The following is a 13,169-nucleotide window of genomic DNA, read 5'->3' as shown; positions in this document are numbered from 1 at the left end:
CATGCAACTGGGCTATGAATACATTCCATTATATTTAAAGAAGTCTCAAACTAAAATATTTATAGTTTAAAAAATATTATAAAAATACAGTTGCTTAATAATGAAAGACAAAATTGCTTCCTGAATTACTTTCTGTATAAGATAATGTAATTGAATATTAACATTTAATAAATTCTTAATATTAAAATTGGGAAATAATTTAAGAAATTAGTGCATGAAACTGTATATAATTTTCTCATCAATATAAATTGTTTTCAATATTGCTCTTTCACCCACACCTACTTCCTAAAATATACATTTTTACTCACTTTAACAATCTCTACTAAGTATTAGTGACATGCCTGGGGAAGGATTACCCCAAAACTTCAGAAAATACAGCAGGTTGAAAGGGGTCGAAATCTGGAACTAGAGCCACTCATGAAAATAGGACAGAGTACAGAGGAAACAGAGATGGGCATGGATGCCAGAATTCTATTTAAGCAGTTGAAAGCAGCATTCAAGACCATAATGACAGATAATAAAATAGTTAATATTATTACCAGAGAGGTCCAACACAACAGAATGTCCTGACTAATGGTAAGAGTACAGAAGGGGAACATTAGGATCAAGTGATTTGAGAGGTTTAATCAGGCAGTGTTTGTAGGTAGGTGGCTTTAAAAAAAATCTATTCTGATTCTAGGCTAAACAAAAGTTTAAGGGAAGTTCACCTTTAACCTACTAGTGCTAAAGAATAATTACTGAAGGAAGAATTTTAAAAGAATTTAAATCTATACTTTCATGGTTCCACCAAGCTTCCTCTAATCCTTCTTTTTTTTCACTAAGAATAATATGGAGCAACCTTTTTAGAGAAAGCACATTGGCCAATAAAACCAAATTTGATACAGAGAACATTATTTTATAAAGAGATTTTTTTTTTTAACTGAGGATTTAGTAAAGGAATTTTGCAGTAGCCCCCAGAGGGTAGAGCCATTGTCCATATTAAGAAGATATCTCCATGTAGACAGAGCTCTTTTTAGGATTCTAATATTATGTTTCTTTCAGATCTTCACTGTTGGGCAAAGTGAAACTAGGGATTAAATGAGGGCACCCTTACTGAAAGACATTATAGTCGAGGAATATGAGATGTGGGCTTTTAAGTATAGTCCTTGGGCCATATATGTTGTGCAAGTTTATTAAAGTTATGGCCTATCTTCAAGGAACCTAGGACGCTTTATTCTTCAAATTTCTCCATGCCTTTCCATGATATATCAGCATGACAGTGGGCAAGGGAAAGATGAAAAATGTTTAAAAATGAAACATAGAAGAGTGTGGTGGAGAGTAATTATCATAGCTGACTATGTTGCTAATGTTGGCAATAGGAAAATGGCCTGAAAAATGATTACACAACTTTGTGAGATGTTGAGTGAATGGTAGGTATGCGGAATACCATATCCAATTTCCAACTATTGGGAGTTACCCAGGATATTGGGAAAAACCTGAGGCTCACATGGAAAAAAACCTTTTGAGTGAAGAAAAAAAATGGAATTTCTAATGGATATGTTGGCAACAAGTGAGCAGGATACTAAATTATCCTGGGTAACAGAAGTGCCGGCTGTGAGGAAATCAACATAGGAAATCAAGAACTGGGCAGTTAAGTGAGCATAAACCCTTGATTAATTTATTGGAAAGTCAAAAGCCCCAGTGAGCCCCTAGCTAAACACATCAGGATGTATATATAAAAATGCACATAGATTATTGTTCCAGTAAAGTAGGTAGTGCTGACAACAGGTTAATCAGGACTTTCCTCTAACTTCTGATGGATAAATTAATTCCAAATTAATTGAAATCCTGTGCTTCAGTCAAATCAGATGCTTCTTAGAAATCCTAAGTGGATTAAATTTTAATAGGTCATATTTCTACACTCTTAAGAAAAAAGTGGGGTAATCTCAAAATAGAATTCAAATAACAGAAAATCTTTGTTGTGTCCTAAGCAGGACTTCATATGAAGCTTTGTTTATACTTCACATCCATCACAATGACAGATAATATTGAAATCTTTTATCCTTTATACTGGAGACCTTAGCTATAGGAACATATGATAAGCAATTATTAAAAAATCAAATCTGTGATTTTGATTAAGGAGAGAAGGAAAAACAAAAACAAATACTCACTATGGGCTCTTTATTACCACTTGAAGATTTGCATCCTGCTAGACAAGGTGAGATGTAAGTTATTCCATTGTTCCCACAAACTGGTTCCCATTGACTTTCATCACAATTGCACTCTGAGTTGCAATAAGAAAGTGGTACATCTACATGAGATCTTACTGGACTATTTCTGAAAATATATGATAGACATATATCAAAAAGAGAGAAAGAGAAGATAGTGGAAGAAAAGAAGGAAGAGGAGGAGAGAGACAAGGGGGAAGTAGAGGGGAAATAAAGGAGGAGGGAAGGTGAGGGAAAGAAGAGAGAAATGAAATAAAGGATTTTCTTTAATTAGATCAAGAAATTTGATCTGATAATGCCAAAATAGGTTTTTTAAAATGCTTTTAATTTTTTAATGCTTGTAACTCTCCTTCTATACGAAGACACGATTTATTACTTAGAAAAAGTAAAACTTAAAAAATAAATCAGGGATTAGATAAGACTTACACAAGAGGTTATTACGATTCCATCAAGAAGTTTCACATTAGAAAAGTAACTTTATTTTTCTAGACTCATTTTTTTTTTGGGGGGGTGAGATAAAGGGAATGGCATTAGATTGAAGTTCCTCTCAGGTCACTATAAACTTCTGTGAATCTATGGATGCTAGTTAATGTGGTTGAACTTTAAAATCTGTATCTTAACTACATAAAATAAGAATTCATTTTGGTTAGAGCCGAACCTCTAAAGAATGAAAAACAAAAAATAATAGAATCAGTTGAAAAGGGCTAGAAAAGTTCTGTATATTTTTTAAGTGACACTACAATATGTTTAAACTGATTTACTTTATAATAAGGCTATAAATTATTAAATATAATTTTAATCATGGCTAAAATTATAAAGCATATTATTTGTATAAATTTTCTGCTTCAAGATTTTAAAAGTTATTTTGTTTTGCAAAAATTCATTAATGATTGGGGATTGATGAAGTACCTGTGAATAAGTATGTCATTTAAATTGAGAAAAAAGTCCATCAGTAATTTAGAAAACACATTATTAATAATTTCATTTAAAGTCATCTAATTCGTTATTTTGCTTGAGAACATCCTACTGGGAGTAGCTATGGAGAAAGGTTTATGATTGCTATGTTCTAAATATTTGTGCGCCCCTAAATTCATAGATTGAAATCTAATCTCCTATGTGAAGGTATTAAGAGACAGGGCTGTCATAATGTGATCTGGTCATGAGGGCGAACCCTCCTGAATGGAGTTAATGACCCCTTGCATATTCCACCATGACTAAACACAGCTAGAAGTCACAATCTATGAACTAGGAAGTGTGCCTTTACCAGATACCAAATCTCCCAGCACCTTGATCTTGTATGTTCCAGCCTCCAGAACTGTGAGAGATACATTTCTGTGTATTTACAAATGACACAATATTTTGTTATAGCAGCTCAAATGGACTAAGATAATGACCTAGTCCAGAAATTGCAATCAGATCCTCTTGTGTTCAGATTAGTTCTGCCATAGCTTAGCAATGTGACTACTCTTTGTAAAAAATGTCAACCTCATAGAGACTTTTGGGGAAAAATAATTTTTCGACAGTTTTCAAATACGTTTTTTCTTAGGAGTCCTTCAGAGTCTCAAAAAGTATTGAAGGACCCAATGTTTTTTTGTTTTAATTAGTTATATCTATAGACACTCTAGTAGAAGTTAATATTAATACATTTTTAATACATAAGCACACATATTTTTAGCTGTCAGACTGGTGGCATCAACACATACCATATAGTCTTAAAATATCACTATACCTTCATGAGAGAATGTGAATAAAAAGGCAAAGTCTTTACTTTCTCATTTATAAAATGCAGATAAAATTACCCACCACTCATTACAATTACCCATAAATTGTAGACATTATTATTTCAACCTATATTGTTTCTCTTTACTGAAAGAATAAAATCACCTTAAGGTCTTAGGGAGTGAACATTTTAAGAATTTCAAAAATGAAATTTCTCTCAATGAAAAGAAAGTTTAATTACAATTGTTTTCTACCCTATTTTCCTTACACATAATCTTTTAATTATATGGTTAACATATTATGCAATTGATATAATGATATATACAAACCCATCATAGGTCAAGGTAAGGCCGGCAACTGATTTGCTTTCGCAGATTAGAAAGAAATATAAAACTTGAGATAAGAGATGCACTGTTGCAGAACAAAATCCCAATCTGGCAAGTCCAACTAAAGACAATTTGAATTTTTTAATGATATATCCTCCTGAAAACATGCCAATTGCAATAGCAGGTAGGGCTAGGATTCCTAGAAATAAAAGAAGAGAAAAAAGCTGTAAATAGATATATATACACACACACTCTCTTAAATATATATAAATATATATTTTATATTTATATATTATTTATTTATAATATTTATATATTATAGTATAATATATAAATATATAAATAAAATAAATAAATACATTTTATATATAAATATATAAAATATATAAATATATATAAATATATAAATATATATTTTTATATATTTACATATTTATATAAATTATATTTATATAAATTTATATAAATTATATAAATTATATTACATATTTATATAAATATATATAATATATAAAAATATTTAAATATATATAAATATATATGTGTATATATGAAAATATATGTAGTTGTGTAATCTTTTTCAGGTCATTTTCCCATTGCCACCATTAGTGTATATATATAAAAAATGTACGTGTATATAAAAATATAGAGACATATTTAAATATATCTATTTAAATGAATATATAAAAATAAATACATATATTTAAATATATTTAAATGAATAGATATAAATATATACATTTTTTCAGATACGTGTTTTTATATGAAACACAGTACGAGGTTGGATGAACCAAATTCATCCCATCATATCACTTCTTTAAGACGAGGGTGGCAGACTAAGGTGGAGGTAGGGGGACCAGTATACCATATAAGAGAGACAAAAATAATTTCTTCCTGCCAGTTATGAGTGTTTGGTTTCTTCAAGAGCAAAAGGCAATGGCTAAGGATATTTGTGTGTCTGAATAGATTATTTCTATGAAGCACATTCTTTTTTTCTGGAAATCAACAACAACAAAACAAACTCTTTTTTCATATGAGATTTTGAGCCTGCCATCTAAAATCCTTCACATCTCTCACAATAGAGTTCCACACCTCTGAAGCTTACTTCAAATTTTCCCAGAGATTTAGAATTGAATTCCTGAAGCAATGTCTCATCCTTATTCATCAAAATACATATATACCAGGGTACACATTGTACCAGGGTACAATAAAAAAGATCAACATACAGGATTAAAAATGGTCAATTCCTCCTACAATTTTACCATGTCCTGTAAGAGTTATTAAAGATGACGTTTCCTCTAACAAAAAATTCAGATCAAGTTATTGGGAGTCAAAAGTTAACTTTTAAGTTTAAACTTTGAGGTTCAACAGGGAGATCATCCAGGTGCCTGGTCTAGTGCTTCAGTACATTCATTTTCTAATTCTTATTTTCTCATGTACTCATGACCTAGTCACATACCACTTGATAAATTTTTTTAAACTCATCACATATTTGTCAAACTTCTACAATGCTTCTACAAATTGATAGTTTTGTATAATAGATTTGTAGAATAGTTTCTACAAAGTGTTATAACTTCTTCTTAATAGGCAGGTCTCAATATGACACTGAAAATAGATACTGTAGCAAAAAAATACTCTCTAAAATATGATATTTTTTTGAATCGTGCATATTTTGTGATACATTTAAATTGATTCTTTTTTTAAAAAACATCAATATCATATGTTTTGTAAGTGGCTGAGGCCTTATTTCAGTCCATGAATAACAGGATTATCACGATTAGATTACAAAAGGGTTTGTCTCAGGATCTCAGCACTGTAAGATCCAATTACGCAGATACCACATCTAAATGTTTTATTCAAAAGCAACTTTGTTTTTAGAACTCATCTAACATGAGATGTAACTTCAAATGCAGAACAGTGGTTATATCACAATATTGACAGATGTTACGAGAGATACTAAAAGTATATTTAGTAAAATGTGAAATCACCTTCACAATAAAATGTGTCTTTTAACACAAGTACTCAGTAATGTTTCATTTGTCAAGCAAACAGGTAAAAATATATCTTACCCAACAAAAAGTTAGTCTCAGATGCAGACCGACCATACTGTTGCTCCATGATTTTAATGATATAAGTAATAGAAGCAATGTAGCTGCTCATGTGTAAAAATGTAAAAATTACAAATATAACATACAGGGGATTGGTAAGGATGCTTTTCAAAGACTGGAAAAAACCTGTAGAATTATAAAAGTAAACAAAATATTTCAATGTAATTTAAATACATTAATATCTGAATTTTGTAAATATGAGTTATATAAGATTTAAAATTACAAAACTACATAACACAGAAAGAGTACCCTTCAGTGCTACTGTTAACAGTATAACTATATCCCTTCAATATTTTTCATATGCATATTATTATTTATTGGTTTAGCTCATTTTACTTCCAAATAGCATCATGCATAAATGCTGTTTTGTAACTTATTTTGTTCGCTTAACATTTGGTTATCCTTAACACTCTACCATACTATTACATATAGATTAATTAATTTATTCATTCATTCCACTAATGTTTGGTTTTCAATTGGGTACTAGGCAATACACTAGGAGTCCCAGAAAAAAAAAAAAAAGTGAATCAGAAATGTGATGTTCACAGGGTGCAGTGGCTAAAATGCCTCTAGTCCCTACACTTTGAGTGGCAGAGGCATGCAGACTGCTTGAGCCCAGGAGTTAGAGACCAGACTGCGCAACATGGCAAATCCCCCCTCTACAAAATATACAAAAATTAGACTAGCATGGTGGCACACTCCCATCATTTCAGCTACTTGGAGGGCTGATGAGGGAGAATAACTTGAGCCTGGGAAATCGAGGCTGCAGCAAGTCATATACATGCCACTGCATTTTAACCTAGGGGACAGAGCCAGACCCTGTCACAGTGAAGGAGAAGGAGAGGAAGAGGAAGAGGAAGAAGGAGAAGGAGAAGGAAAAGAAGAAAGAAGGAGAAGGAGGAGGAGGGGAAGAAGAAGAAAAGAAAAGAAATGTGATGTCCCTTATGTATTAGCACTGAATAATATAATTATTATATTAAAATAAAATTGTTAAATATAAATTTAAATTAAAGACAGCATAATCTAAGATACAAAAATACAATCTATGATGTTCAAAAATTTTAAAGACAAAATTAGTATGAGGGCTCAGACTTTTTTTTCCCTGGTATACAGCTTTTGCACCATAAAATACTGCCTCAGTAAATCTGGCAGTATCATAAATCCCCTGTGTTAAGATGCAAGAAAGAGAGGGAGGGGATAAAAATGTTGGTCCCAAGGGACATTATGACAGTAATAGTACAACAACCTATGCCTACAAATAGGTGTGATAACAAATTTCTAACTTCTGTCCATGGCAGAAATTTTATGTTCTAGTACTGTGATTGCCAGGTCAATCAACTATAACAGAAGTTAAAAGTGGCAGGAACTACTTAGAACAACAGGAAGTTTTAGAGTACAGCAAGACAGGCCCAGAAATGGTTATTGAGAGATGGATGATACGGGCTTTGAAAGACCTTGTTCTCTATAGACCTCTAAAGATTTTCATTAGATATGAACAGTACTAACAGTAGTTTCTTTAAAAAATAGTTTCCTCTGATTATAATAATACAAAATACAGTTCAGGAAATGACACAGAACAGAAAAGAGGTACGAAAATGTATAGCAAGAATAAACAATATTTAAAATTGTTAGGCCAAAGTGCTAAACTTCCCAATTAGTCTTAGTTTTAATCGAGAACATAGAGAATAAATCTAATATATTTTTTCTTCTGACTATAGGTATTTAGGTATGTTATCCATTCCTAATAGGCACTTGTTAATAATTAAGATTCTCTTTACAATTCACGTCACTACCCCCCCAAAAACACCAGCTCATAATATAGACAATGTTACAATTGTACCATTTTTGTATCTTCATTATCCTCTTTATTATTTTTGGATTCACAGTCAACTCTGACTCTTACAGGTTTGAAAATCCATTAGTTATTATGGATTTGATTAGATAAAGTAGAAACATAGCATACACAAAATTAAAATTCCTTGATATTCTATTTTTAGTATGCTTGTTAAATTACAAAACTTTTAAAACAGTGGTATGCTGGTAAATGTTTAACAACTGATTTGTTGGTTGGAAAACTTGATTTGTAGGATTTCTCAATTTCCATGGTAATGTATGGTGGTAAATTCTCCTACCATGGACAATTTCAAGCTACCAATGCAGTTGAAATTGAACAATCCACTCTCATGAGTGAATACACAAGGCTCCATCATCCCATTGCCCTTGGGTTAGTGTAGTAGAGAGGAGACAATAATAACAACAACAAACAGGAAGTGAAAGAACTGACGAGAAGGAAAGCATGGGTTACCCTGGGAAGTTTGTAATCTTACTTCAGTAAAAACTTGAAACATTTGCCAAGAGTTTAGGTGCTGATTGCACTACTTTAGGTTTTACGATTTCACCATTTTGTCCCGATCTGAAAACCGCTGTCAATACCTTACCATTTCCAATATTTTGCTCTGGCTGCTGCCAGATCATTCTCTCAATTACTGCTTCTCAGTGGTTCTCCATTAGCCCGCCAGGGCTTATATTCAAAAGAGGAGTCACTATCAAGTGGTAAAGTATCCTAATTCACATTACTGACTTCAATTACTTTAATTAAAACTATTGCTTCCACTTCATTTTTGAATACTTAGATAAGCTACAATTATATATATATAAATTATATATATAATTTTAACAAAATCATATATATAATTTTAATTAAATCATATATATAATTTTGATTAGCAAGAAAAATAATCTTACTCAATTAACTACAGAGAAACCTCTCCTGAATTCCTTCTCCTTATTCTATCTCTCCACTTGAGAATAGTTAAGTATTACCTTACCACTACTTAAGATACTTTATTACAGTGATCTATATACTTCTCAATATTATCCACTAGGTTTTTGAAAAACAAAAGTGATGTTCTATCACCAGGGCATAGTGTGGTGGCTGGTACCTTTTGTTGAATAAGTGAATGAATGAAATATTATAATCTTTTTAACCCTCACAGTTTACACTACATAATATTACAATGAATATATACTCATTGGCTTATAAGGAACTGATGTTTTATTTTTAGCCTTTGATTGGTTTCCGCCTGCTCAAGAGCAAAATCCTAAACCACATCTGCTTGTTATGTGCTCAAGAAATATTTGTCAACTTTAGTATGACTTTTAGAAAAACAATTCAGCTAAATTTAGTGCAGTAATTTTTTTTTTTTTTGAGACGGAGTCTCGCTCTGTCGCCCAGCCTGGAGTGCAGTGGCCGGATCTCAGCTCACTGCAAGCTCCGCCTCCCGGGTTTACGCCATTCTCCTGCCTCAGCCTCCCGAGTAGCTGGGACTACAGGCACCCGCCACCTCGCCCAGCTAGTTTTTTGTATTTTTAGTAGAGACGGGGTTTCACCGTGTTAGCCAGGATGGTCTCGATCTCCTGACCTCGTGATCTGCCCGTCTCCGCCTCCCAAAGTGCTGGGATTACAGGCTTGAGCCACCGCGCCCGGCCAGAAAGCTAACTCTTGATGATTTCAGTATGCTTTATTACTTTTGAATACTCATTACTCCCTTTCATTGAAATTAACAACTCCAAGTTGACAATGAATGTAAATTACTTACCGGTCACATTTTTGGTAACATTTTTCCCTCGGTTGGTCAAATTAGCTATTTGATTCCTTTTATCATTTGTTTTTAGCACATGCAAAAATAGTGAAACTTTCCTTTCTTTCTGTGGTTTATTTGGATTTGGGAGCAGGAAAAAGAATGGTATAGAAGAAATAATGGATAATATTCCAGACACAAGGAAACCAAGCCACCAAGCTCCAACCCAACGAGAGTCCTTAGGAGTTATCCTGATAGTGCCTAGAATAAATAGAAGAAGCCAGTCAAAAATCATTCTGAAATACAGTAGGTCCTGGGAAATAATGATAATGATTGCAGTCCTCCATAGATGAATAAAGTAAAGTATATGTCATAAATTCTAAGACACTATTTCTTCTTTTCGTATTTTGTTATCTCTGAAACTAGAATCAGTCTAACATTTGATGACATCTTGCAGTTGCTGTGGGCCAGAAATCAGTCATGACGTTGTTCTCATTTCCTGAGCTTGTGTGTACTTGGTGACTTTTCAGGTTTCATGACTGGACAGCTGTCATCATTGGAGTCTTAAGCCCATGGATCACTTAATAACTATTCATGGAAAAAATATGAATCCTCATTGTTGTCTGAAAATGTGGTGGGCAAAAGGGTGCTTGCATCACTGAGCCTCAAGTTCTAGGCAGCTCAGTACAGAAAGAGAGAGATTTCATTGTTTTGGAGAATATAGAGGAAAAGAACAAGAGTCTTTGTCTAGTAATTGAGAAAATTCGTCTGGATCTTATCTGAGGCCACCAAGGCAGTACCTCTATAAGACTGCACAAACCACAGTATCACTGATCATGGGACCTAAGTCACTTCAAATAACTAGGAAGCAAACTCAAGATGGATGGGTAAAAGCAAACCCAGACTGCAAAAACTACAATAAATATCTAACTCATCAAGGCCCAGACAACAATGAACATTTATGAGCACCAAGGTCAGCCAGAGAAACATGACCTCACCAACTAAATTAAATAAGGCACTAAGAACTAATCCTGGTGAAACAGACGTATGTGTTCTTTCAGACAGATTTCAACATGGCTGTTCTGAGGAAACTCAAAGAAATTCAAGATGACACAGAGAAGGAATCCAGAATTCTATCAGATAAATTTAACAAAGAGAATAAAATAATGAATACCAATACTACTCAAACTATTCCAAAAAATAGAGGAAGAGGGAATACTTCAAAATTCATTCTATGAGGCCAGTATTACCCTCATACCATGACCAGAGAAACACATATCAAGAAAGGGAAACTACAGGCCAATAACTCTGATGAGTAATTATGCAAAAATCCTCAACAAAATCCTAACAAACCAAATTCAACAATATATTAAAATGATCACTCACCATGACCAAGTGGCATTTATCCCAGGAAGGTGAGGATGGTTCAATATATGGAAATAAATCAACCGAACACATTGTATCAACAGCATCAAACATAAAAATCATGTGGTCATTTCAACTGATGATGAAAAAGCATTTGGTAAAATTTAACATTACTGCATAATAAAACACCTTAAAAAAACTGAGGATAGAAGAAACATAGCCCAACATAATAAAAGCCATATATGACAGACCTACAGCTAGTATCATACTGAAAGGGGAAAACTGAAAGCCTTTCCTCTATAATCTGTAACACTACCAGGATGTCCATTGTCACCATTTTTACTCACCATAGTATACTGGAAGTCCTAGCTAGAGCAATCGGACAACAAAGATATAAAAGGCATCCAAATTGGAAAGGAAGAAGTCAAATTACAGTTGTTCGCATATGATATGATCTAAAATGTAGAAAAACCTAAAGATGCTACAAGGAAGCTACTCAACCTGATAAACAAATTTAGTTAAGTTGCACAGTATAAAAACAACATAGAAACCAGTACCATTTCTATATGTTAACAGTGAACAATTTGAAAAAGAAATAAAAAAGTAATCCCATTTACAATAGACACAAATACTTTGGAATTAATTTAACAAAAGAAGTGAAAGATCTCTATAATGAAAGCTTTAAAACATTGATGAAAGAAATTGAGGAGGGCAACAAAAATTGAAAAAATATTCTATGTCCATGGATTGGAAGAATTAATGTTGTTTCAATGTCCATACTACCCAAAGCAATCTACTGATTCAATGCAATCTCTATCAAAATAACAATAATATTCTTCACAGAAATAGAAAAATCAAATCTGAAGTTCATATGCAACACAAAGACACAGAATAGCCAAAGTTATCCTAAGGAAAAAAAAAATCTGGAGGAATCCTATTACCTGACTTCAAATTTTACTACAGAGCTATGGAGACCAAACAACATGCACTATGCTACTGGCATAAAAACAAATACATAGACCAGTGGAACAACATAGAGAATCCAGAATCCACACAACTACAGTTAATTCGTTTTAGAAAAAGGTGCCAAAAGTGTGCACTGAGGAAAAGACAGTCTGTTTAATAAATGGTGCTGAGAAAATGGGATATCCATATGCAGAAGAATAAAACCAGGCCCCTGTCTCTCACTATATGCAAAAATCAAATCAAAATTGATTAAAGACATACATCTAAGACTTCAAACTATGAAACTACTACAAGAAAATACTGGTGAAAATCATCAGGACATTAGTCTGGGCGAAAAAAGTTATTGAGCAATACCTGATAAACACAAGCGACCAAAGTAAAAATACACAAATGGGATCACATCAAGTTAAAAAGCTTCACACAGCAAAAGACACAACCAGAAAAGTGAGGAGACAACTTATGCAATGGGAGAAAATATTTACAAACTCCCCCCTCTGACAAGGGATTAATAACCTGAATATATAAAGAGCTCAAAAAACTCTATAGAAAAAATTCTAATAATGTGATCAAAACGAGGGCAAAAGACTTGAATAGACATTTCCCAAAAGAAGACATACAAATGACAAACATGCAAATGAAAAGGTGTTCAACATCGTTAATCATCAGAGAAATGCAGATCAAAACTACAATGAGATATCTGATGAATGATGTATCTCACCCCGTTAAAATGGCTTTTATTCAAAAGGCAGGCAATAACAAACGCTGGTGAGAATGTAGAGAAAAGGAAACGAACCTTCATACACTGTTGGTATTAATGTAAACTAGTACAACCACTATGGATAACAGTTTGGAGTTTCCTCAAAATACTCAAAATTGGGCTACTATATGATTTAACAA

General features: G+C 32.9%; 1 protein-coding gene across 1 annotated transcript in view; it reads right to left on the bottom strand.

Annotated features, from left to right (window-relative positions):
* The window catches only part of LOC101004239 (putative solute carrier organic anion transporter family member 1B7), a 75,882-nt gene that overhangs the window by 37,275 nt on the left and 25,438 nt on the right, over positions 1–13,169 (bottom strand). The window contains exons 6-9 of the mRNA XM_031650989.1: positions 9,960–10,202; positions 6,322–6,486; positions 4,256–4,451; positions 2,151–2,316 (exon numbers count right to left, since the gene is read on the bottom strand). Coding sequence (XP_031506849.1) covers positions 2,151–2,316; positions 4,256–4,451; positions 6,322–6,486; positions 9,960–10,202 — 770 coding nt within the window. The remainder of the gene's footprint in view (positions 1–2,150; positions 2,317–4,255; positions 4,452–6,321; positions 6,487–9,959; positions 10,203–13,169) is intronic.

The sequence above is a fragment of the Papio anubis genome, chromosome 9 (genome assembly GCF_008728515.1).
Source record: "Papio anubis isolate 15944 chromosome 9, Panubis1.0, whole genome shotgun sequence".
Lineage (NCBI taxonomy): Eukaryota > Metazoa > Chordata > Mammalia > Primates > Cercopithecidae > Papio > Papio anubis.
This window is presented reverse-complemented; position numbering and strand designations above follow the sequence as displayed.